Source organism: Marmota marmota, unplaced genomic scaffold, assembly GCF_001458135.2.
Source record: "Marmota marmota marmota unplaced genomic scaffold, marMar, whole genome shotgun sequence".
NCBI classification, from domain to species: domain Eukaryota; kingdom Metazoa; phylum Chordata; class Mammalia; order Rodentia; family Sciuridae; genus Marmota; species Marmota marmota.
Genome location: NW_026000057.1, coordinates 13,124,999 through 13,152,672, shown reverse-complemented (window position 1 = coordinate 13,152,672; position 27,674 = coordinate 13,124,999). Strand labels below are relative to the sequence as shown.

The 27,674-nt window shown below is 36.2% G+C and overlaps 1 protein-coding gene across 2 annotated transcripts in view; it reads right to left on the bottom strand.

The window, feature by feature from the left end:
* Positions 1-16,327, bottom strand: part of Gucy1b1 (guanylate cyclase 1 soluble subunit beta 1) — a 41,948-nt gene extending 25,621 nt beyond the window's left edge. Inside the window, exons 1-3 of one of the 2 annotated variants that reach the window (XM_015484505.2) lie at positions 16,171-16,327; positions 15,470-15,543; positions 1,101-1,201 (exon numbers count right to left, since the gene is read on the bottom strand). In XM_015484505.2, the coding sequence (XP_015339991.1) occupies positions 1,101-1,201; positions 15,470-15,543; positions 16,171-16,299 (304 nt within the window). In that variant the 5' untranslated portion in view covers positions 16,300-16,327. Of the gene's footprint in view, positions 1-1,100; positions 1,202-15,469; positions 15,544-15,793; positions 16,023-16,170 lie in introns of those variants that run through there. The other variant, XM_048813552.1, reaches the window with a different exon arrangement.
* Between the last annotated feature and the right edge of the window lie 11,347 nt (positions 16,328-27,674).

Sequence of the window (27,674 nt, the reverse complement as noted above, 5' to 3'; positions counted from 1 at the left end):
ATATACTGACTGAGGAGTAGGATAACTGGGTCAAATGGCGTTCCATTCCCAATTTTTACTGCTTTCCAGAGGGGTTGAACTAATTTGTAGTCCCATCTGCAATGTATGAGTGTACCTTTTTGCTCATATCCTCACCAACATTTATTGTTACTTGTATTCTTTTTCTTTTATTTAATACCAGGGATTGAACTCAGGGGTACTTGGCCCCCAAGCCACATCTCCAGCCCTATTTTGTATTTTACTTAGAGACAAGGTCTCACTTGTTACTTCTATTCCTGATTGTTGCCATTCTGACTGAATTGAGATGAAATCTCAGTGTAATTTTAATTTTAATTTCTCTGATTGCTAGAGATATTTAACATTTTAAAAAGTCATCTTAATTAATCATCAGATCAAAAATGTGAAGTGATTTCTTTCTCCTTTAATGCTACTCTTGACTGCATAGATATTTCATTTTTTAATAACTACCAAGTTTCAATTTTAAGTTATTTCATATTTTGTTTCAATTTTGATTACTAATGAGGCTGTATAGTTTTCTTATTATTAACCACTTACTTTTTTTTTTAATCCTGATGTACTGTTGATCAAAGCTACACATTTTATTGTATTTTATGCAAACTACAGCTTAAGTTATGCTGTGGGAATAACAGATATTATCTCAAGTATAACTTTCTCCATGAAACTCTTTGCCTTTGAAGAACATATGGATATCAATGGTCTTTGCCTATAAGTCACAGTTTCCTGTTTCTTTTATCAGTAGCTAGCATAACTTGCGATTGTAAAAAGAGATTTGGGAATAGTTTCTGCATACACTTGTTAATTATGCTATTGCTGACATCATAATTAAAGTTATTACATTAATTATTGATATAGTTTTTTCCTTCCTCAGTACATAGCTTTCTATGGGGAGGCGCATGGAGCACATTTTCTCTTTTCCATTCTGGAAAGAGCTTGTAAAGGGAAGAAGAGGGGTGGGGGATAGCCTGACCCTATCATTACATATGAATGTGCTCCCCATCAGGGTTGTGATACTGAAACATACATTCCTTTGGGCTTCTATATGTATCTGAACCAAAGAAAAAAAATTCCATTCAACTTACTGAGAACTTTGCTTGCAGCAGCAACCAAATCATAAGTTTTGGAATCATCATATATTATTCTGACAAGAAACTGTCCTTCTTCATCTAACTGTGCCTCTTTTCTGGAAAACAAAAATGAGTGAGCAATGTGGGGGAGAAGTTGAAATAACAAAGTAGCTACCATAGTCATTCTATAAGCAATGGTTTTTATATCTGAAATAGGATTTGTTTTATTTAAATTTATTTAAATCAAGATAATATATTTAAAAGTTTAGTTATAAAGAGAAATTGTCACATCCCTTTTCCCAAATTAAAATATTTTTAACTATGTTTTCATACAATCAACATTTAAATGGTACTCTAATATATGTAATTATAAAGCACCAGTAAAAAATGAATAAAACACTTATTAGTACTCTAATGCCCAATATAATACTTGACCCTGAACAAACATAATCAAGAAGCAACTTTTGGTTTAATAAAGATTCATCAAACCTTCATTGTGTCCCTGTATGTGCTGAACATTGTTCTAGACACTAGGGATAAAATCTTCAGTGAAATTGACAAAAATCCCCAATCCCTTAGAGTACATATATTCTAGTAAAGGAGATAGACAAGGCATAAAGCTAATATGTAATATAGAAAATGAAAATACAGAGGGAAATAAAGCAGAGTAGAGGGATGGATGTTCAAGCACAATGGCAAGGCCTTGCTAAACCTAGAGTATAAGTGAAGTCTAAGTGATCCTGAGCCATCTGGGGGAACTGTGGTCAGGGCAGAGGGAATGGTAAGTGCCAAGGGCTGGGGAGCATCCTCAGGAATTACAGAAGCCAGTGTAGATGGAACAGAGCAGAGGACCAAGAGAATGGGTCAGGGAGGTCACAACAGGCCACCATATTTGGATCCAGTTGGTCATTGGGGTGACTAACATAACTTGAAAGAGATGAAGAGGTTCTGGCCCTTGCTATGTGAGAGGCTAAAGAACTGACATAGGTTCAATGAATGAGGCTAGCTGCTGCATTGAGCATGGAACAAAAGCCTGTAGGACACATTGAGCAGGCCAATTAGAAGGCTACTGCAAACACTCAGGTAAGAAAGACTTCAGGGTGGGAGCAGGGGAGTGGACGGGCAGTGGTTCAAATCTCCATGCTTGTTCCACAGGATTTGCTGAAGGACTGGATGCAGAGTGTGAGAGGGAGAAGTCTAAGGGATGACACCAAGGTTTTTGGACTGAGCAACTAGAAGGATGTTGTCATCAGTAGCTGACTTGAGAGAGACTACTGGAGGTAGACTGGTGGTTAAGATCAAGAGTTATGTTGTCAACATTTTAAGTTTGAGATGCCAAGTGGACTGATAAAATCCTCAAATATATCCTTTGCTTATTAAACACAGTAGCTCGAATGTACACAGTATTAGTGGAAGAAAATTATAGTTATCATTTTTAATAGTCATCACAATTCTATAAATACATTTATTTTGATATTTGGATTACTTTTCTCAAACAAATGTCCAAATGAGAGGGGGAAGCCATTCTTCAAAACACTGTTAGGTGGAGAAAGGAGCTGACAAGCTCCCATATATCTTTTCCAGTGTTAAATTCATAAAAATACACAGAACTTGGATATCAATCTCTGACTCTTAATCCAACAGATCCAAGTCACTGTCTGTTGCCAGGAGAATACAAGGAAAGCTAGACACCGACACCGTACCAGGGGAAATTCAAGGCAGGACAAATCACTTTCTCTCCTCTGAAGCTTCCTCATTGCAGATGCATCTCAAGAGAAAGTTTAAAATGGTGGTACAGCCTATGCCACCTTTAGCTTGGAGATATTCCTGAGAACACCCATTGTTCTTCAAAGCATATCATTTCCTGGCCACAGACATGCATTCAATTTCTTTGAAACACACCCCAATCCATAATAAGCCTTGAATTTAGAACGAGATCCAAGTAGAAAACATAGTTCTTTTATATAAAATGGAGGAATACCCATTTCCCCAGAAATCCCTTAACCATGAGTCAAAGCATTCCTTCTTTCCTTTCTTATTTTAAAAAAAATAAGGTGATAAGGTGAGAGAGAGGGAGAGAGGGAGAGAGGGAGGAAAGAGAGAGAGAGAAGAGGGGAAGGGAGGGAATAATGGGCTGGAGATGCAGCTAAGTGGTAAAGTGCTTGTCTATTATGTTTGAGGTTCTAGGTTCTATCCTCAGAACTGTAAAAATAACAACAAAATGATTTTGGTAAGCATGGTGAAGTATGGTGTTCTGAATTTCAGAATCCAGAATTTACTAGCTAAATAAATTTGAAGAAACAATATACATAAGCATGAGCATTAACCTTTGTTTTCTCAAGTGGGAACAAATCTATAGCTCACTTTCCACAACTGTAAAAAGAACATGTGCAAAATTATGTTCTAAGTAGTTGAAGCATTAATGCACATTACTAACAACTACAGCGCTTCCTTTGCCTGCATATTCAGTGTAGAGCTATATGTAAAATGTGATCTCCTTTCCTCCAAACATAGGTAGCTATTATATTAAAGGGACAGAGCTATTCAAAGACTTGACTCTTTTATATCAAGCTTCAGTAGATATCCAAAACTCATGAACACAGAATGTACAAGCACCAATTTTTTGAGAAATGCTATTGTATATTAATGCATTTCTAATTTCTAATTGTAAAAATAAATAAAGTACAGGAAAGGAAAAAACTAAAAAGAAAAATAATCCTCTCATATCCTGAGATAACCACTGCTAATATTATATTTAAGTTACTCATGCTTCAATATTATATATATATATATATATATATATATATATATATATGCTTTAAAATCTCCTTCTTAACTTACTATTTGATGGATATATTTTCATATTAATAAATATATTTTTGTGCCATGACTGAATAAAATTGCATTGTATAGGCATATTGCAGTCTTGGTAAAAAATTAGATGGCTTTTATTTTTTTCCATATGTATGAACAATGCTTTGCTGAACATCTTTGTCGTTAACTGTATTTCTATATAAAAATAAAATAAAATCCTAGAAATGGAATTTCCAGTTTAAAAGTCATAAATATCCTGATTCTTATTTTTGTCATTTTGCCTTTAACATTTTATTATGAAACAACACTAATCTACAAATTATAGTTTTGGAGCCCCTGATTTAGTCCATGCTGATAAAATATAAGTAAATGCTAATTTAACATATGATAAAATTAATTAATTAATTCAAGTTTTCACCATGCTCCATTGTCTTTCTTCCAACCCAAAGAAATAAAAGTCACCAATTTCTATAATAAACGCAGTTTCTCTGAAACACACACAACTCCATAACAAGCCTTAAATGAGTGGGATACAAGCAGAACACGCAGCACCTGTGCATAAAATGTAACAGCCATTTCCCCAGAAATCCCCTAACCACAAGTCAGTGCATTTCTTTCTGTCTTTTTGTTAAAGACCTTTATCTTTCAAGCTTTAGCTTCTGAAATGGCCCACCCAAACATGTTTCCTTGTGAACATTAGTACAATGGCAAGAAATAATCACCTTCTCTTACTAATTTCACACCAAATTCTACTGAGTTATTCAAAATTACTTAGAGCTCTTTAATTACATTTATCTTAAAAACCTGTGGGAATATCACACAGGTTTTTTCTTTTTTTTTTCTTCCTTTCTTTTTTTCCCTAGAGGGGTTCTACCACACATATTTAGACTTTGTTTAAATCATTGCATTACACAAATAAATTATGTAATTTCTTCGCCATTTAAACTACACTTAGTATACACGTGAGGAAAACCATGGTTTCTCTGAGAACCCTAATTAAAATGTTCTCCCTAATGAAAGATTTTGGATGTGCTTTTATGTTTCAGTTGTTAGGTGACAAAAATATACTAGGTAATATTTAATAGGTAATAGGTAAATAGGATTAAAGTGCATTATACACCTTTTCATCTATCAAATAACCACCAACAGAAGTGCCATCTTCATATGTAGTCATTTCTTGTATTTTGATGTTTTTGATGATGATGATGATGATGATGATGATGATTACTATTTAAATCTCTTGGGTAACCCCAAATGAACAGTTTCTACTGTGTTCAAACAGTATGATTTTCAGGGCTTTCTGTTATCTTTACCTTATGTACCCAATGACTCTGCTTGGGGTAAGCATCAAATTCTTCTACTCAGTGCATAACTCCAAGAAAGCAGTCAACAAACATTAACAAATATTTAGAGAAGGTTTATTTTTAATGTGGCCTAAAGTTTAGTTTTAAAGTGGTCTAGGATGAGGTGAAAAGGGCATTTTCTTTGGTTCACAAGTAAACCTAGATAGAGAAACTCACTTGGTTTCACCCATAAGTCACACTCCAAATAAGTAACTAAACTAATCCCATATGCAATCACACTGAATCTGGACAGTTTGCCTCTTGGTGTTTAATTTCCTCCTCTGTAAAACAAAGAAATAGCACTATTTACCTCCAGTCATTTCAATCTATGTAAAGGGCTTAGGATAGTGCTTCTCACAAGGTGCCCAATATGTCTGTTATGGTTTGAATGTGAAGTGTTCCCTAAAAATTCATGTGTGAGACAATTCGAGCAGGTTTAGAGGTGAAATGATTGGGTTATGAGAGTCCAATCAGTGAATTATCCCTGATAGGATTAACTGGATGGTGACTGAAGGCAGGTAGGGTGTGGCTGGAGAAAGTAGATCATTAGGGGTGTGGGGTATATATTTTGTATCTAGTGAGTAGAGTATGTGCATCTCCTCCCCTTCCCTCCCTCCCTCTCTCCCTCCCCTTCTTGGTGCAATGCCCCAAGCCATGTTCTTCCACCCTACCCTTCTGCCAGGATTTCTCCCTTATCTTGAGCCCTGAGGAATACAGCTGGCCTTCTATGGATAGAGACCTCTGAAACTGTGAGCTTCAAAATAAACTTTTCCTCCTCTAATTGTTCTTCTCAGGTCTTTTGGTAACTTCAATTAAAAGGCTGACTAAATCAACATCTAACAGGTGACCATCATAGTATTGAAGAAAAAGATGAAGGAAGAGGGAAAAGAGGAAGAGGAAGAACGGATAAGAGAAGAATGAAGATAAAATCTTATTAATTCTCATTCAGTATCAGAATAACTTAACCAAACATTTACTTTGTTGATTAAATGATACAATTTATGAACTAAACTTGCCAAACCAAGCTCTATCTCCCCTGTCTTAAAATCATGACCAAATGATAACAAATTCTATGCATTATAGCTAGGATTTCTCAATAACTACTTAAAAATTAAGTATTTTTAAATGAATAATTTTCCTAGTAGAAATTCATTTCCTACACTGTTAGAGACTATTGGAACTTAAACCAATCTTTTGTTTTTTCTTATTACCTTCCCCCCCCCCCAAAAAAAAGTGGTGTTTTTGGATTGGGATTTTTGGATTTTAATTGACAACTGGTACCTAACTCAAATGTGTGAAACAATCTTGTGCTAAATAAATGTGTGCATGTTTTAAAATGAGGAAATGAATTAAATATATTTCCCCACATGTTTCCAAACACCCTACAAGCAATCAAACATAACTGGCAAAAGTCCACTGCTTACTTTGAAAATTCACATTATTTTGTGATATTCATTTTTTTTAAAAAAATAGACAATTTGTCAAAAATGTCCAAGCAAAATTTCTCATAAATCTTTACTTACGGAGATATTCCTTAATTACCATATGTGAACCTAAAAACAAACTGAATCCATGTCCTGACATTGTGTTCCTGCTACTCTCTACTTTTTCCCACAAGCACATTTCAAGGACTGCTCATCTTGAGATAACGAAGTTGTTGTGGAGCTATGAAAACAGGTGTTCTGCAATTGGAAACCCTAAATATAGGTGTTAGAAAACAGAGTCTCAAATGAGTAAGTTCTTGTCTTGGACAGTTCCAAGGAATGCTGATCCTGTAAGCATTATTGGAGCTGAGTGGTATTAAAAGACAATACACAGAAGTCTGGATAATAGTTCCTTGGATGGTCCACTGGAAAGAGCTAGGATACCATAATATTGTGTGGTGTCCAATCATTATTAAAATTAAAATGTCCCATTATAAACCACAGATAATAACTGTACATTGCATCTAAAAATTAAAAATTTTATATTGCTTTTTTCTAACTGCCTGGGATGCATGAGTATCCTCTGTATTATTACTGTTTCTAGTAAGTCTGAACTCCCAAAGAGAGAATCTAGCTCAAGGAGGCTGTCCAGGAGAAGAAGTGCCCTTTAAATCCATGAATAGCTTCAAGATCTTTCACTAGAGGTCAATCCCTGTGAGTCTTATGTTCATCCCTCTACACTTTCATGAGGGACACTCATATCTTAGGTTTTTGTTTTTGTTTTTCCTGTGACTAGCCTGGCATGGGAGACCCTGAATAGCAACTTCCTCATTTTTTAAAACATATCCACAATCATTTCAAATGAGCCCTTATCAGCAACTTCATTCTTAACCCTGGGAGTGCATCAATTCGTAGCTCTTCTCAAAAAAAAAAAAAAAAAAAAAAAAGTAAATAAATAACTTCCTCAAAAGTTTGGAAGTTGAAATTTCCTTGAGTGCCTGTGATGGTTGATAAAATAAAACTGCCTTTAAAAATATTATAATTAAAATAATCTGTGCAAGTGCCAGAACATTCCATAAAAGCAAAAGCAGGCAGTACTAACACACATGTACATCACCCATATCCTTCCTAAATTGATTGGCTTTGGGAAGGAGAAAGTTGCAGGTCCTGCTCACTGGGAGAAAGCACATAGTAGATGGTCACAAGCCCACCTATATCCAAATCCCTGATCTGATCAGTACAGCTACATGGCTTAAAGCAGTTTTTGCTAAGGTTTCACAGTCTCAATTCTCCTATTTATAAAATGAGAATAATGAGCGCATTATTGGTGGAATGAAGATTAAGTGAAATGAGGATGAAGCACTTAGGACTGTGACTGCAGATCCATATGGTAACAGTCTAATATAAGTGAGATATTACATTCAAAACAGAATGACACTCTGAGCATTCCCATCTGGTTTTCAAATTTAATTTCAGTAGTACAGACATTTATCTACTGTCTATGACATTGACTTGAAGCAGTATCACACATACCTGCCTTTGAAATGCATGCTAAAGGATTCCGTCATGTCCTGAATTCAATCCAGTAACTGCCTTTTCTCATAGGAAATTGGAAAATCCAACAACAGCATTCGTAAACCTTCCAAAATGTCCATAAGACAACATAAAGAACTCCCTCCCTTCCAAATGGATATGCTATCATTAATTAGCATATCTTTTGCCTTTACTGATATAAGAATGATTTATTTTCTAAAGTGAAACTGGTTAAGAACATTATAATGTATATTTGCAATTTGCTAAAAGGGTGGATCTTAAGTGTTCTTATTACTATAAAGGAATAACCATAAGAGGTGAGGGGTATGTTAGCTTGTCTATGGTGATTATTCCTCAGTGTGTACATACATCAAATCATCAAGTTGTATACACTGAGTACATACAATTTTAATTTGTCAATCATATCGATAAAGGTGGGTGGAAAATGTCTATTTCAATAGAAAATATATCTTACTAAATAGGGTGAAGATGTTATAATTCCAACATTATAAATTTCGGTTGCAGAAAAATATCTGTGACAAATATGTGTTCTGTGGTCTCTGGAAATTAAGAATACAAAAGGTAATTCATACATAAGAATTTATACATATTATATTTACAGAGAGTGGCTGGTAAAGTATTGAAAAAAAGAAACACATAACATTTTATCGACATTTCTCCTAGGGGTAGTTAAGGAGGGTAGACAGACATAATTATAAAGTCTTACGTATACTATGAAGGGAAACTACAGTTTTGAATATGAGATGTTCCTTTACCAAGTAACATTTGTTGTGACCATTCAAAGCTGATACCTATATATTTTTATAGGAGGAGGTAAAGAGAGTGAAGAAAAGAAGCCCATTCCAAGTGCAGATGTTACTGGGACACATCTAAAAATTCAGTATGTTTGAGGAACTGAACATGGGCAGGAGTGGTAAGAGTAAATGTGACATACAGACTGAGAGGTAGCCATGATTAGGTAATTTGAAGATGGACTAGTAAGGATTTCAACAATTTAATATTTAATGATTCAGCATGAATGGCAAGTAGATCAGAATTTGCAATAATGACCAATGAAATACTCTCAAAATATCAAAATATCAAAAACTTCAGAATATTTAACCTAGTCTAGAAATCTCTCTGACCTCAATATCTTTTGATGTAGTTCATATAGAAAGAGGTGCTACATTTTGCTAGACACAAACAACAAAGACACCATTTTCCTTACTATTTCCTCTTCACTAGACAAGGAGACAAAGTAGCAAATGCAAAAGCTCCAGGTATTGTTGTCTTCTGAGTTGTCACCATGTGAATTAGGCCAGTTGAGGTTTCTTTATAGTGTTCATTTACTTATGTGTGTTTTCCTGTTGGGTCTGTGAGACTGCACAGTATCAACCCATAACTACTGCTGTCCAACACATTAAAGAGAAACATTTGCCAGAGTCCCTTATTCTGGAGAAAAGAAGACGGTAGAAAGGACATTGTTCTTGTAAACAGCAGCCATCTCTACTTAATATTTGCCATCACCATAACTGGATATATAAAGAAGGAAAACATAGATCTCATTTTTTCTTCTGGTGCTCATTGTAATGTGTGGAGTTCCTTTTCTGACACACTAAATTAAACACTATAGTTCTTTGATTTTCTTTTAATTTTCAAAAAATGCAGAATACAAAGAAAATAAAGATTTTATATGGATTCTTCAAATCATAAAAAAAATAAAGATGCAAAACAAATCAAAGCACTTGAGATAAAGTTCTGACTAGCCTTATCACCAAGGGCCACGTTGCTCCCCAACATAGTCCAGGTTCTGGGAGAGCCTCATGCAAAGAGCTCACTGGCAATATGAAATGGTTTATATTTAGACATCTAGTTCCCCCAAATTGCTCCAGACATAAGTAAGTTTCTTCAGAAAAAAAAATCCTGATCCTAACAAGGACCTGGTTTTCCTATTTTTCTGTCTGTTAGGAAGTCTTTCATAGTTCAAATAGATATTGTAACACTCAACTGAAATTGTAGAGAAGAAAGGATTTTGGACATTTTAAATAGCTTTATAATATAAAGAACCATTAACATTTGAAAATATACATAGGTTTATTCCTACTTGAGAACAGATATGAAGAGGTATACCTTAACTCATGTCTTCATAAATATGAAAATTTAATCAAAACATGGCAAAACATGATGACATACTTGGATAGACGACTACAAAGGATTGTAACTAGTTCATAGCAAAGCATGCGCTTCTTTTAACCATAATGTCTGAATTTGTTTTAATAAAATGAACACTCAGAGAATACATGGTGTTTTCTGACAATCAATAAGCACTAGGGGCAGGGAAGTGGTTTGAAGAGTATAACATGAGATTGACTCCAAAGTAGAACTTCAGCTGGAAATAGAATAATGCAAATAATATTTTTCCCATAATCCACAGGATGTATAGAAAGAGAACTAAACAGACTGAGAAGAGCTAAAGAAGGACTTTTTGAGGAATGCAAGGGAAGGTAATATGAGCCAGAAGTAAAGAACAGAAGTGTCTAAAAGGCACTTCAGATTCAAAGTTACTGGTACCAGTTACAGGAAATGGATAAGAGAGGGAGAACAGACAAACAAATAAATAAATAAACACACATTGTAGTTACCACTTATCCTAGAGTGATATGGAAACATTTAGATGAATATATAGTTTGTAGACTGCAACAGGTGTGTGTGTGTGTGTGTGTGTGTGTGTGTGTGTGTGTGTAGACAGATAGATACATAGATACATGCGTAGATATTTTTTAAATCGTTCTGGGGATTAAACCCAGGGCCTTGCACATACTAGGCAAGCACTCTGCCACCAAGTTAAATCCCCAACCACTCCAGGTTGCTACTATTAAAAGAAAATTTCATATCTTTCAGATGAGCTGGGGAAGAGTAATATTGAAAAGCACTGATTTTACAATAAAGTGATTAAAAAGCTACCATTAATTAAGCTGCTATTTAAGAATTGCACTAAGCATTTTGCAGACATTATTATTACAACAACCCTATTATATATATATATATATATATATATATATATATATTTTTTTTTTTTCCTTTTGAAGTTGAGACTTAGAAAGTGTAAGCAACTTGAGAACCACATAATCATTTTATAACAAAATGTTTGTTTACTTGAACCGCAATGTTGAATTCATGATTAACAAATTCAACTGGAAATGTTAATTTAAAAACTGGAAGATCAGTATATGTTGTCTCACATGTAAAATGTTTCCATATTTGAGTTTCAGACAGGAAAAGTAGGGGGAGAAAAAGACCAAAAATATCCTGATATCTCTAGACTCTCTGAAAGCAATGGATTACATCATTTGCTTTTCTATCCTCAGTGCTTGAAACACTAAACTATGCTCACTAAAGATAAGCTTAACGATATATGAAAGAGAAAATGAATCAATGCATGAAAAAGTATTAGGCCCTGCTATAAGGAAATCAGATAAAACCATACGAAACAATTATGTATTCTTAACAGAAGGGAAAATAATTGACAACCCTCTAGAGGAATTAACTACAATATTTGTCAAATAGCAATGTCATTAAATTATTATCAAACTTATTTTCCTCATATCAAAATCTTGATCCAACTGTTTATCTCAGATCTTTTAGTAAAACAGAGTAAGGCTTATCAATACTTTGTGTAGCACTTCATAGTTAAAAAGATATTCAGTAGCCTGCTCAATTCTAGGTAAATGATTATCGATTTTAGAAAGGTGCTATTTCTTATTAAAATTTTGTGCAGTTTGGGGGATTGAAATCAGGGTCTTGTGTGTCTAAGCATGTGCTTCACCACTAAGCTAAATCTGTAGAATGTGTTATTTGTTTTTTAATAGATTTTTAATCATCTTAGATTTTTCAATTTTTTGAAACCATCTTTAAAATCCATATGTTCCAGTGAAGTTAGAAAAATCTAAAATTGAACTCAATGAAATAATTAGTTTATCCAGTGCTGATGCAAGGTTTAGATAGATGGTTAAAACAAGTATTTAGATGCACTTTTAATATAAATAAATCCTGACTTTATGTGTTTTCTAGATTAATCATTGATTTTTCTCCTTATTTAGGAAGCATGGCCTCTTAAAAGGACCATAGGAAACTTTAATGGATATCAAAAAAACAGGATTTGAAGTAGATTTAAAGGTCTCTTTTGTTTTTTCGTGCTATTTAATGTGTAGATCAGAGGTAAGCAATCTGTAGCCAGTGGGTTGAGCCTGGCCCAGTGCATTTTTGTTTTCTGGTCCAGGAGGTAAGAATGGTTGTTACACCTTTAAAGAGTTACATTTTAATATTCTGTAGATTATACACAATGTCTTCAATTTTTATTTGGTCCATAGCACCTAAGACATTTAGTATGTGGTCCTTCAAGACAAAGTTTGCTAGCCTTTGGTTTGGACAATTTTTCATTTTCCTAAGAAGGGGAATTTAATGCCCCTGTGAAATGGTTATACTGTTGGTAAGAGTAAAGTGGATGCTGAGTTTACAATGAAGCATTTTTGGTTTTATCCACTAAGAATTTTCTGTCTGGATTCTGTTACTTAGGGTTTTATTTGTCATTAAATGTTTGGCATCCTTTCTCATGAAGATGGATGGCCATTTCCTACTAAAACAAAAAAGTAGTATATAAAATATTTGAACATCTACTTAGTTTTTCATAGGCCAAAGAAGAAGATAGAGCAGTTTGTTACTTATTGAGACAAAGAAAAATGTTTTCTTACATATTAAATTTCTCATTATAAAAAGTTCAAGCTGAAAGTATCTTCAACCAATAAATGCCATGATTTTCCTTGGAGTGGAAGGTGGAATAGGGAGGAAGGATCAGAATCATTTTAGCAGCATTTTTCAATTACACTCCTCTAATTTCTCCTCCTCTCTCCTCAGGCAGTGAAAATTTCTGCTGAGGTAAGCAAATAATCTTCCAGTGGGCATTTAACAATCCCTCAGGAGAACTGGGTAGGAGACCAATTCCCTCAGCGCAGAGCTAAACCAGGGTCACTGGCATTGATATTAAACTGCATCCCCTAATACAGGCTAGGATCCACCAAAAGAATGCTTCAGAAAAAGGAGGGGGATAGGAGGAAGAAGAGAAGGGGAAAGAGAATGAAAATTAATGTCTGGATTGCCCATACTAGTTCAACCAACAGTATTCTCCTTGCTGGAAAATAATCCTGTAAGGTATTTTAAATGAAAAAAATAATACCCTATGACCTGTTTCATTTTTACAAAAACAATGTTGTTTTGATGACTGTTATTACCGCTTGTCACAAAATAAAAACTAAAAAGAGCTGAGGAGGTGGAGCAGCAATAGAATGTCCCTGGGTTCAATCCCCAGTGTTGAAAATAAATGAATAAATAAAAATTAATAATTTTTTAAAGTTGCACATAACTTATTATTCTTATCATAATTTGGAAATTCTCATCAATGAAATTTGTGTTTTTAGATTTTCATCCCCTCTGAGGAAAATGTGATCAATATTGATAATTGTTTTGATCATTTAAATTTTTTAAAAGTTTTGGAAGTATAAGTTTTCATCTCTATATTTACCAGTTATCTGAACTGATGATGGTAATAGATAGGACATACATTCTAAATGTGGTTAAATTCTGTAAATACTGTTTAATCATCATAGTCATCTTTTATTATGCTCTTGAAATTATAAACATTCATTGTCATAGTATAGCCACCAGAAAATCTGGAAATTTCTGTTTTACACATGAGAAAACATTATATGTAAGTTGCTTTTATAAATTTACATAGAAAGTAGCTTACAAATAATCCTGTATTTAAATTACCCTGTTTAAAACCTTGTTCTGTGTGTTTGCCGTTCTATAACTGTCTACCAACCACTGTAAACGTATAAATATATTTAAAAGGTGGAAAGAAAATCAAAGTCTCAAAGTAAGCCTTAGGGCCTAGATTATTGTTTGATTTATAATAGCCAAATCTCAACATCTTTTTGTAATATATAGATGCATTCTGTGAGTAATGTAAATGATGTATGAAATAAGAAAAAATGCTTAATGATTGCAGATCCAGGGAAAGATATTGCATTCTAGGGATGAATTTATAACCTCTGTCATTTCCATGGAAGTATATAATTCTAAGAAGTCACTATCCTATTATTGCTTAATAAGACCTGTTAGAAATGATTGATAATATTCACAATGTGCTTACCAAACAATAGCAAGGAGTTGTTACCTACATGAGATAACAAAATAAATTCAGTGACTAAGGGAAATCAGAATATATAAAAATGTTTTTATCTACTTACAGAGGTAACCTTTCTCTCCACCACTATTAGAATATGATAGAATGTGATAGGCTGATTATTACTCTAAGATTATAATCTACAATATGGTTTGGTATAGCTAGTTGGTGGTGGTCAGTTATAATATTAGATGCAAATTTCTTAAGTGTGGGAGAGAGAGGTAACTTTTGGTAGACTGAAATGATTCAGGGGCTGAGATGATGACTCATCATTATAACAGGTTCAAAATCACAGGTGTGTGATATTTCAGTTCATATCCTCAGTACTGGGCTCCAGGCTCTAGATTGAAACCAGAATGCCCACCCAGAACTGTCAAGCTTCATCACGAAACACAAATAAATTAGGTCCCAAGGGAATTGTGGGGAAATTAAAAAGAAAGTATTCCAATTACACTTTATTTCAGAGGAATAAATACATTTGATGCACTTGCTCAAGAAATTGAGTGCATTTTAGCATACAAAAAAAAAAAAAAAAACCCTTAATTTTATGTGTCTACGCCATGTGTAAATCATAAAGGAGCTCAGGTCTTCCGTTTATTTTTAAGGCCTCTGGTAACATTTGCCTCGCAGACAGGCCTGTGCAGTCCCTTGGGCCCCCCTCTCTGCGTGGGAGCTGACCAGCCTGCTGGGCCTGGGAGCCATAGGCTCTCTTACAGTGTTCCCACGCTCTGGCTGGGTCTGGAGGCCGCATTGACCCCAAGGAGCTCCTTTCGGTGGCTCTAGTCCTCCCAGCCCCGCCCCGGCCACCCCTCCTCTCCGGGTCCCAGTTCGGGGCGTGGGAGCAAAGCTGCAGCCAGGAGAGGAGCATAAGGGCGGGTGGAGGCAACTCCGAGGATGCGCACCCGCCACCCCTCCAGGAGGCAGGCAAAGAAGTCATTAAGTGCGGGGGACCATGCTAGGGGCCTCTCATCAGGATCCCCCACGCAGGGCTCCAACGGGCGATCCCTGATAGAAAAGCCGGTCACTTACTTGATGTCTTCCCACACTTCGGGGCCATAATTGCGGATCACCAGCAGTTCCAGAGCATGATTCACAAATCCGTACTGTAGGGAGAAACCGGAGTGTCAGGGGCCCGCGGGCTGTAGGTGGAAGGAGCTTGGGAGCCAGGCCGCTGCATCTGCTTCCACTGCGCCCTTTAACCTTTTACCCAGCCCTCCACCCCGGCTCTATTAGGGGTACTCTATTATACCAACAGAGGTGGATCGTCGCGGGCAACTCCCCTCCCCCATTAGGGGCAGATTCTCCCCTTTACCACCCGCCCTTTCCCCACGCCATCTTCTCACCCCCACTCACCTGTCAACTCGGGAGACAAGCTGAAGACCCGGCACAGAATGCGAAAGGCACCCGGAGCCTCCCTCTCTCGGGCGCTCAGCCTTCCCTACTCGCGGGCCCTGCGGGAGCCGGGAACCACCCGCACCTCGGCCGCACCTTCCTTTCCCGAGCTCGGGAAGCTGGGGCGCCGCTCAGAGGACCGGCTCGGGAAGCAGAGGCACTGATCGCTCCCGAAACTACCCCTGGCATTCCCGTCTCCCCCCTGGAATGCGGGCAACCGAGGCTTCCCCCGCGGCGCGGCGGTGGTGCGCGCCTGCGGACCCGCATCACGCTAGACAGCCAAAGAGAGCCTCCGACAAAGCGCGAGGTTCCTACCTGACCCGGCTGAAAGTACTCACCATGGTGTCTGCGCCCGGAGCCCAAGAGACAGCCTCCAGGCAGAGACGGAGGGAGGAACCCAGGCAGCGGCTGCAGCGGCGGCAGCGCAACCCGACCGCGGTGGCAGCATCGAGCTGAAGCGAGCGCATCAGCCTTGGCCCGCCCTGATTGCCACCTCTTTCCAGCCAATGGCTAATCGAGCTGCAGGGGGCCGGTCGCTGCTTTCCAGTTCTCTACCAATCAGTCATAGAGGGGGGAATTCAGATGCTCTCTGTGCTGCTGCGCTCCAGTGCCTTCCCGCCCCCGTCTGGTGACAAGACCTTCATTTGAGGCCTTAACAATGAGGATGAAGAAGATCCAGCTTTGCTGTTTGCATTAATTTCAGGGTAGAAGGGGGGAAAACAGCTTTTATAACCCCAGAGATCTCCCCTCAAGAATAATAAAAACTAGGGTGAGGAGGGGACTGTTTGAATGTGGCTGTGCTTATGCGTGTGTTTGCAGGGGACAATCCTTAAACAGAATATACACTCCTGGAGCTCAGTATCTTCATGTATATTAGAGTCTTGAAGATAAACATTTCCTTTGTGGTTTGGTCCCACAGTAATTTATGGCAGATTGAAAGCTGATAAAACGGAGCTAAACATATTTTATTCTCAGTTAAAGAGACTGAATGAAATGTTGAGTGGCATAAGGATACTTTGGTGAGCAACATGTTAAAACCATCTCTGGCCCTTAGTAACCTGTTCAAGATTCAGCATGTTCTGGGCTTGATCCCAGGGGAACTCCTGACCCTACAACCATGGCCAGGAATCATGATTACAGGAAGTTTTGAAGTCTCTAAAATTGGCCTTTGTTGCTGTTTCTCAGGGATAATTGATGAACTGAAAAGGCCCAGTACAAAATACACAAGCTTTTAATTTATCTAATGCTTCCAGCCTCAGCACAGGCAGAAGGTGAGAGCAACAGGGCTGTCTGTTGCCTGAAGCTATTGTGCTTTAGGAGCATGGGTACCAATTCACACAGTGTAAGGTCCAAAGTGAGGTTATCAGTCTCCAGTGGACTTAAGAAGCCAGGATGGCATTCTAAGATGTGAATAGTTTGCTGTGAGAGCAATTTCAATACGCAGAGAGAAAATGTCAAAACAATACAATTGTACTTGAAGATATATGTTGACATATAATGATACAGAAATAATGATCCAGCACACAAAACAACCAAGAACCTAAAAAATTTCCATCAATGATGTTATGATTAAATAGTCTTTCATAAAATGGGACACCTTACTTTGTACACTTATTAAAATATTGAGCCATTATTTAATACTAGTTTTTAAAATTTTTATTGGTGCATTATAATTATACATTATAGTAGGATTCATTATGCTGTAATTGTATATGCAAATAATTGTTATAATCTTTATGTTTTAAACCCTCCAAATGGCACATTAAACTATGAAAATGCATGAAAGAGATTTGATACATAATGATAAAGAAAGATACATTATTAGGTAAACAAAAGACACATGAATGGAGCCATCACCAATTTTTAAATGGATTGTGAAGAATAATGTGCTATTTGAGTGAAAAAAGCACACATGGATATACTATGTACTAAACATAACCTGCCAGAAGGAAACATTGGAAAGTGTTGATGTAACTATCATCTAATTCCTGGAGAGACCAAGGCACTTTTTACATTATAGTTTTCTGTACATTTTGATTCAGCATAGATGTAAAAATGTTTTTTAACCTGTTAAAAAAAAAAAAACAAAAACTTTTTCTTAACCATGTCTTTGTTTTTCTTCCTTTGAACAGTAGTGTAGCCATGGTGCCTCAGTCTAAATTATGCTATGGTCTCCTCCATCTTAGACTTTATATAGGTGAAGAAGGAGAGAAAATTGTTCTCTGGGGATGAAGAACAGGGAAAGTTCACGTGGAAAAGCTATGAGGGGAATTAAAAACTGAGTGTTCCTACTAATCTCTCTTTGTCTTCAATTCAAATTTCCACCCTCATTGTTTCTTTTGTCCAGTATATTTTTGCACTTACTGTCCTTTGGCCCAACATATATTTGCATTTGTAAATATTTACACTGTTCTGTTTTCTGTCTCATATTCACTATGAGTCTAAAGAAAGTTCTGTTCACTAAACCATTCTTGACTTTTATTTGGCTTACTAGATTCCACAAAGAATGTGACATGAAGGAACAGAAGGGTTCCTGTCAGCCATGGAAGAGCTCAACAACGGGTCACCATGCTTCTTCAAGTCACCTACCCAATGTCACTTCTGCTGACCAAGGAGCATAGGAATAATATCATGAACTGGATTATGCCATATTCTCGGAAACAATACATTTCATTCTTCTAGGTGTGTCTCCAGTCAAGGAGAATCAATTAAAGAGGAAAAGGAGGAGCTTAGGAATGGCTCAACCAGCACTAACGTCAACACTGACTATTTGAAGATCAGTCTAATGAATGAAAAACAAATAAGGCAATATGTGGCTTTCGGAAATGTCAGATGAAATGACTCACATTTGCAGCTAATAAAAAATTAATTGTATGAGTTACATATTAAAGTATAGTGACCATTGTTTTTAAAACTTTTCCAGTCAATATAATAATAATAAACCTTAGATTGTAAATAAAGAGAGGCACAATTATAAGGTGCTTTCAGGTCCATGCAAATATTTTTCAAAGCTTGGCATTTTTCCCATTTTTTTCAATCATGGATCCAGGTTTCTGTTATGGATCATTCTTTTAGAGTGGCATGTTCTTTAATTTCAATAATTTTTAACAAGAATTTGCTTTCAGTTCACATGCTTCTTTAATCTGCATTGCTCGGAGCTCAATTATCACTTAACTTGAAGCTTCTGGTTCTAGTATTTCATGGGTACACAATAATCATTCCTCTTGTCATATTTTTTTGCTGAAACAATAACTCAATACTTGAAGCAAAAAAATTAGAATGCAATGAGCAAAGAGAAAAGCACAATCAAAATGTCATTCTATATTATGGTTCTGGATATATGGGGAAAAATTCAATAAGTCTTATTCCTAATCAAATTTCTTTTTTTTTCTTCTTATTCTCTTCCTCCTTCTTATTCTTCTATATTAACTGTAATCTTTGTCACGCAAAAAGAGGATTATTGAATATTTTTAAACTGTCTTGCTAAAGTGACTTTTTTTCTATACCAAATTCTTTTAAATGTTTGTTTTTCCACCAAATTTATCTACTTTAAGCCTGCTAGGCATGCACTCTACCACTGAGCTACATCCCTAATCCAGGAAACCTATTTAATGTACCTTTCCTGTTGAGAAATAACAAAAATAAAATAAAATAAAACCTTCACCAAGAAGTAATATAATGAATTGTTTTTCTCACAATCCTGAAGGATTTTGAGATTTTAATCAAGTTAAATGAAATATGGTCTTACCTATTGGTAGTCAGAATCTAGCACTTGAGCTACATGGATATTTAAAAAGCAGTCTATAACTCTTAAAAACATTATAATGTTGTTCTTCTGAAGTGAAAATTCAGTCATATATTATTATGGATATAAAGAGAAATTCAAACAGGAACCACAAATTCAAGTATTTGTTTATTTCTCTTTTTATCTTGTCTCCATTGAAAGAACAAAGAATAAAGTTAGCTAAGGGGATAGCATAGTGTAATGGTTAATTGCAGATTTTTGGACAAGTTACTTAGTTTCTTTTCAACTATAGTTTTCTAACTTGTAAAATAAAGTGATAAATATTATTTGTGAAAATAACAGGTCAGCTCTGCTCAATGGTGCACACTTCTAATCCCAGTGGCTTGAGAGGCTGAGGCAGCAGGATCATAAATTCAAGGCCAGCCTCAGTAAGTTACTGAGGCCCTGAGCAACTTAGTGAGACCCTGTCTCAAAAAAAAAAAAAAAAAAAAAAGGGGAAAANTAACAAGGGTAAAATGCCCCTGGGTTCAATCCCCAATCCAGAGAGAGAGAGAGAGAGAGAGAGAGAGAGAGAGAGAGAGAGAGAGAGAGAAAAGAAGAGAAGAAAAGAAAAAAATGGGTCAATATGCTCCAGTGTTAAGAAGATTAAAAACTGTACCTAGCTCTCATGTTGGTTGTTACCAGTGACTGTTTTAATGCAACTATGATGCTTAAAGCTGTAAGTGGAAAATATTAAATACTCAAAAATTGTTATCTAATTTTGTTTTTAAGATTGTTACTATTGCTGCTATTTTGGGATCAACAATTAATGTAACTAAATCCTTTTTGTCTACTTTATAGAGCTGGGATCTGTCTCCTGGTAGTAAATGCACAGTGAAAAGAGCTGAAACATGGTGATTAGATCAGCCTTGTAAGTTACTTGCTTGGCCAATCAATGGAACGTCTCATTTTAATGCAATAACTGCCTGACTCAACTTCTTCCATAAAGGTACTATGAGGATCAAAGAAAACAGCACACTTGACACTTTTCATGACGACTACACAACTCTGTCACTGATTGCATTGGGATTACTAACTGAATAAGCCAATGACTCACATATGAAGGGATGGAGACACTTTGCTTGGCCAAACACTAGAAAGCATTCTGGATTTTCAGTTAATTCCATCTGTGCATTTTCTTGTAAAATGGAGTTTTGTGAAGAACCTGCTGAGTAGTTTAGAATCCCTGCCTTCTCTATCTGACCACTCTATATATTCAATCACATTCCTTCTCCTTCACCTTTGCCTGAGTGATTTCTAGTCATGCTGGTTTGTCTTCAGCAGGAATTCTGTTAAGTCAGTTTAGCCAGAATCTCCATTATCCCTGATGTTTCCTCTTAGTCATTTTTAATTCTCTGACCCCCTGCATGTCTTCTTAGCCAATTTCCACTTAGCTCTGCTTTATTCAGAGTTGAGCCCCAGCTATCTTCCCTATTGCAGGACCCCACTTAGTGGTTCCTAACCTATAAATTACTGAAACTATCTATGTCTCAGTTTCCTCTCCTGAAAATAAACAATGGTGGAGATTAAATGTGATAACATTTGTAAAGGACACATATTACAGTGCTTGACACATGGTAGATATTTGTCAGATGTGAGCTTTATAATCCTTTTAAGCAATGTGTTTATGAAATATATAGATCCTTGTCACATGTGTCATGTTTGAGTTAAAATAATTTGCTTAAATCCAATGCTCACATTATAGAGAATATAAGACACGATTCCTGATCCCTTCTCTAATTATCATTCCAGCCACACAGATGGGCACCAAAGTCAACAGAATAAAGCAGCCCCAGATGTTTTCCATTTTATTATTCCAAAAGAATGAAAATCAGGCCATCCTGAGGTATCTTTTATGTTTTATCTTCTAAAATAATAAGCCTTTAGTTCATTGAAATGTTTTTATTCTTTCTTCTGTGTATTTTGTTACTTTCACTTTCATCCCTGCCAAGAGAATAATAAAAAAGTCTGCAAATAATTGGCCATAATTTCCAAGGCAACTCAGACCTATTTTTTTGGTCTGCTATGGAAAACTGTGGTTTCTTCAATCTGATCCTAGGTAAAACTGATTTTAGTAACTCTAAGGTTTTCTCACATGAAAAAAATAGCATTATAGTGTGAAATGAGTTAAGAAATCCTGAGTTTTGATCTGGATGTTCCTACAGATATAACCTTATGAATGCTATGGTAGACAGAATAATACTGTCCCCTTTAACAAGATTTCAACATCCCAACCCCCAGAACCCATAAATCTGTCACCTTATGCAGCAAAAGGGACTTTGTAAATATGATTCAGGGAGTGATATGGGGAGATTACACTGAATTATCTAAATGGACTTAATTTTATCACCAGGGGTCCTTATGAAAGAGAAGCAAGAGAATCAAATCCAAAGAAGCAGAGTTTAAAAGATGTAAGGGAGTGGCCATTGAGCCAAGAAATGCTAATGGCCTCTGGTTGCAGGAAAGGGAAGGAAGTGAATTATCTTTTAGAACTTTTAGGAGGAAGGTAGCCCTGCTGACACCTTGGTTTTAGGACTTCTGGACTCCAGAACTGTAAGATGAAAAATTCCCATTGTCTTAAGCCACTAAGTTTATGGAAATTTGTTACAGCAGCAATAGCATACTAATACATTACACCAATCTTTTCTAAACCAAATTCTGAGATCTCCCAGATACCTTTTTATGGTCTGAGTATTTGTGTCCCTCTAAAATGCATATGTTGAAGCCCTCACCGCCAGTGTGGTAGCATTTGCAGTTTCTGGGAGGAAATTTGACTTAGATGAAGACATGCATATTGGGTCTCCAAGATGGGATTAGTATCCTCAAAAGAATAGCAAGAGAGACCAGACCATCCCCACTACCATGTAAGTACACAACAAGAAGGCAGCCTTCAGCAAGTCAGGAAGAGGGTCACCAAAGGAACTGAATCTCTCAGCACTTGATCTTAGTCTTCCCAGCCTCAAGAACTGTGAGAAATAAAAGTCTGTTGTTTAAGCCACCTGGTCTATGTGATTTTGTCATATTGCTCCAAGCTGACTAAGACATATCTACAAGTTCCATTTCTATGTTAACTTTTTAGAGATGTCAATATGATAGTAGGAAGTCTCCCCATGTGCCTCCACACATATCTTATTACTGTCTATCAATCCCCTGTTCTCCTGGGGGCCAAGTTGTATTTCATTGTTAAAATGACCATATTGCTATAACCAGTACCTAAGAGAGGACCCTCTTATCACAGACAGCCATACTCTTTCTTGAAAGTAAGCATGTCTCCCCAGGATTGTCAGGAAGGTATTGATGTTTCCACCATAATTCTGCCTTGCAAACAATAGACACCAGCTGTGATTAACTTAAACAACAACAAAAAACTTGTGAATTTTGAGTAGCACACAAAATCATGAAGAAAACTGAAAAGATAGTGAGAAAAGCATAAACTGTGTAAATCCTACACATTTCCTCCAAGAAAAGGGATGCAAAAGTAAAGAATGTGGATTGGTTGTTCTGTCCATCTTATAAAGTATTAAAATATTGGAAATGAATTTTTACAAGGAAATAATGTTATTTGAGAACCTTTTTTTTAGTTTGGGAAGTTTTAAAAAAGTATTTTTGATTTTCATTATATGTAGGTGCATTACAAATCTAAAGATTTTCCTGCCTGTATTCTCTTTTCATGGCAAGAAAACCACTTTCAATCACCATCAAAATCCTTAATTCAGTAAATGCATTGAATTGGAGATCATCGTGCTAAGTAAAATAAGTCAGACCTAGAAAAAAGAAAAAAGAAAGTCAAGGGTCAAATGTTTCCTATCATATGTGGAAGCTAGACCAGAATAAGGGAAAAAAATAAAAAGACCAAGACAAAGAAAAAGAGGAGGAGAATCCCATAAAAATAAAAGAGAGATCACTGGAAGAGAGGAAGGGGATTGAGGGAGAGGAGGAGCACAGGAAAATGAAGGAACTATAGAATAAAATTGATCAAATTAAGCTATGCACATATATGGCTATACCAGAATGAATTCCACCTTTACATATATCCATAATATGGTAACAAAAAATTATAAATGAACAGAAGAAAGAGGGAATGAAGTAGGAAGGAGGAGAGGGAAAGGGGAAGCAATGTAGAAAGAATTGGAGCAAATTATATTCCATGCTTGTATAATTTTATCAAATGAAACTGAATATTATATATATATATATAAAATGAACTAATAAAATTGTTTGTGTACACATGCATATATATATATATATATATATATATATATATATATATATATAAAATAAACTAATCAAAAAAGATTCTTGACCTATTTCCCAGCATTCTTTATTTCTTTTTTTATTTTCTCTTTACATTTAGATACCAAAGTGGGTAGACAGATGTGGTTCTTCCTGGGAATTGAGATTTTGGGTTGAGAAAACGAAGTTATAAGGCTGGGAAAGAAGAGGGGAGTGCCATATGTTACTACTTATCTCTGGTCTAGGGGAAAAGATTCAAAGTAGAAAAATTCCTTTTCTGTAATAAGCCTGTTTATGAAAATCAAGTCTGTTATTTGTCATGTCTTACTATTAAATATTATTAATTATACAATTGAGTATAAATGCAATAAGACCATCATAAGCCAACTGATTGGCTTTTCTAGATTTTATCTTTACCATTCTTCTTCTAGTCAAAGTCTTTGCTATTATGCCTTGACATAGATTCTTGATAAGAATTCTTTATCTTTGGTCTCAAAAGTTATATTCTATACTCTAGCCTCAGTATATTGAACCACACAAATCATCCCCCTAACCTACTGGACTATCTTAGGATGGAAGGAATCCTAATAAACAATACTACTTGGCCCTTATCTGTATGCCCATGGTTCAGGAAACAAGGAAACAATAGACTGAAATGCTTACCTAGAAATACTCAGAGAAATGATAGCAGAACTTGTCATCCAGGTTGTAATCAGGAATAGAGTTACCCTAATCCTTTGAGAGAGGCCAGAGTAGTCTCCAGGGATTGAAAACTCTGATGAAAATCTCTTGTGGAAATTCTTTTAAAATGCAAATTCTTATGCTCTAACACTGTTATTATAATTGCTAAACATATAATTTTATTCAGGAATTTGCACTATAATTCTCATCCCTCTTCCTCAAATGATTCTTAGGCAGGTGGGCCATAATTAGAGGTACTCTGTTTGATTTCTAGGTGAAGTCTAGTGCATAATACTCCTTATTTCCTTTCACCTGATCTCAAGTTTGAGAAATGAAGGGTACCTCATGTGCAGGGAATTCCTCTGAAAAATATACAAGAAATTCCTAAGTAGGTTGCATCAGCTACAAGAAGATTCTGTACAGACTATTTCGAGTTCTCACAGTAATGAATTTCTCTTAGCAACTGCTTGGCCATGCTCCTGCTCTTTGTGCAAAAATCTTCCTGGATAGAAGCTACCTTCAGTATGTAATTGACTGTGTGGGAGATAACCAAACTTCAAGGATTGATTGTCAGGAACCCTTCTCCCAAAAACAGACGTGAAAGAGGATGGAAGGAGCCCTTCAGTCCTTTCTAGGCCCACCCCGCACACATTATTAAAAAGAGAGCTGGAACTAGCATCCATCCTAAAAACCTGCAGGAGAAGATATCATCCTACCTTTGCCAGGTGATAACAATCTTCTTTGTTTGGGTGTGATCTCTTGGGAATGGCTCACCTTCCCTCTGAGAACAGCCAAAGTATGTAATAGGGAATTTCTTGCTCTCAAATCAGGTGTCTCTCATTCTTCCCGGGTGCTGAAGAATTGTAGGTTATCGTCTAATTGGCACAGAAAATGAGAGACAAAACCTAGAGAGCACCATCAATGGTTTTCCTGATTTGGGAGAGGAAAGAACTTCAGACTTTCCCCATGGAGGCTTATGTGTGTCACCACATTAGGATTCTTCCTTTGTTATCACTTATCCTCAGTACTACTTTGTTTCCAGGCTTAAAGATGGGCACCTTCTGGACAAAACTCATCAATCTCCTGGTTAGGTGGGAATCTGAAATAATGAGTAGCACAAAGTATAGAACACTGTCTGGCAATGAGTAGGCCCTCAAAAAATATTATAGCAGGGATTGTGTTGATCATTCAAATCATTCTCATTTCTTCCTAGCATCCCTTGCAGTAAGCTTGGTCATGTCATTGGAGTGTGGCAACCCATTTGGAAACCCTGCTTACCCAGCGAAGAGTCATCAGTAACCAAACATCTGTCCATGAAGCTCTCTGTGAACCCTTCTTTTCCTCTCCTCTCTTTCCTCTTTCTCTTCTTCATCCCCCCTTTAAAATGCTGGGGATTGAAGCTATATGGTCTTGTACATGTTAAACAAACTACCATGGAACTATACCCCAATCATCTTTATTTGATTTTGAGTCAGGGTCTCACAAAGTTGCTCAGGCTGTACTTGTGATGGCCCTGCCTTAGCTTTCCAAGTAGCTGGAATTACATGTGTGCATCATTGCACCTGCCTTCCAACTTTCTGATACTTGACTTGCAACTCTCTTCATTATTCTTCACTAGTGGAAACAAATGGAGAACTATTCCTAACTCTGTTGAACATACATTCTGGTCACCACATTTTCTAACAATTGCATAGACTTTTTCCTCAAACACTACGTATGAGCCCACTAGACTTCTGGAAAGCCAGGTTTCTATCCTCATTGCAGGAATAAATGTGAAGGGTCTGAGATTTTCCCAGTTAGCAAATTAGAGTGACACAGCTTCATGGTTGCTCACAGAAGATGCAAATCTCCTGGATGAATGAAAAAAGATTAACTCACCATAATATCACCAGGAAGAGGGCATCAGTGTGATCTTGCACTGATTTCCTAGGTTCCAATTTCCACAGGACAGTGTCAAGAGAACAAGTGACACTGATGAACACAGTGCATTGCTTTATAGGAGAAAAATTCTGAGTTTAGGAATACACATTTTTTGAACTAAGATAGCCAATACCTTTTTTTAAACAAAATGGTAGGGACTGATGTAAAATTGTGTCTCAGTAGAGTATAATGAAGAAAAATTGATCCTGCCTTGTGCTATAATACACCACCACTATGTTTGTATAAGCCAGGGACAATTTTATTTCTAAATTCAGTTTTATTGAAATTTGATTTTATATGTGATTTCAAAAACTTAATGAATTTTGTTGAAACGAAAAGATTTACATCCCTAAAGGCATACATTTTGACTATATGTATATCTTTTTATAACTTATTTTCTGAGAAGGGAGTTTAGATTCATTTACATGTTTACAGCAATAGCCTGACATTAAAGTTCTTAATCTGTTTGTCCACACTGTTGTGTTGGAGGTTTATTCTGCTATCACACGCAGCAAGATCTACATGAGAACAAATCTATTTGCATAACTTGGAACAATATTATTTTTTACTTTTATTTTTCTTTTTAAATAGAACTCATTTCAAATTTTAAGAGGATTTTTTTAAATTTAAACACTTTTATTACCATGTTTATATAGCAGCAGTATCTAACAAACTTCTGAGACACAGAGTAATATTTTGAGAGACTTAAGAACTCTTCCAGAAGCAAAACCCAAAATAAATGTGTTATTTAAAGCAACTGCAAAAATAATACTAAAAGGAGTATTGTTAGTATGAAAAAGATTTTCAATGCAAGGTGAATTGCCATCTTCCTTTACATAGAGGCAAAATTACAAGAATAACAAGCCAGGAAAAAAGGATACCTATACAATGCATATTTACCAAAAGCTAGAAACAGATGTAGAGATGTATGTTGAATATTGGCTGAAAAGAAAATCTCATCTGTATGTGAAATCCCATGATCATTATAAAGAGTAGGACAAGAAAACAAATTCCCCTTTTCCCTCAGATTTCAAAAATGGCCTCATCTAAATCAAAGTCAGAGACTTCTAGGAACTGATATGATAGTTCTAAATCCCATGACTAAGGTGACCACAGCTTTCCAAGGAGCTCCAGTTTTGTTGCTCTTATTCCAGGTAAATCCTACTTAACACTGGACTGTCCAATTTGTATAATAGAATTTTCTTTTGCTTTGTTTCATTTTAG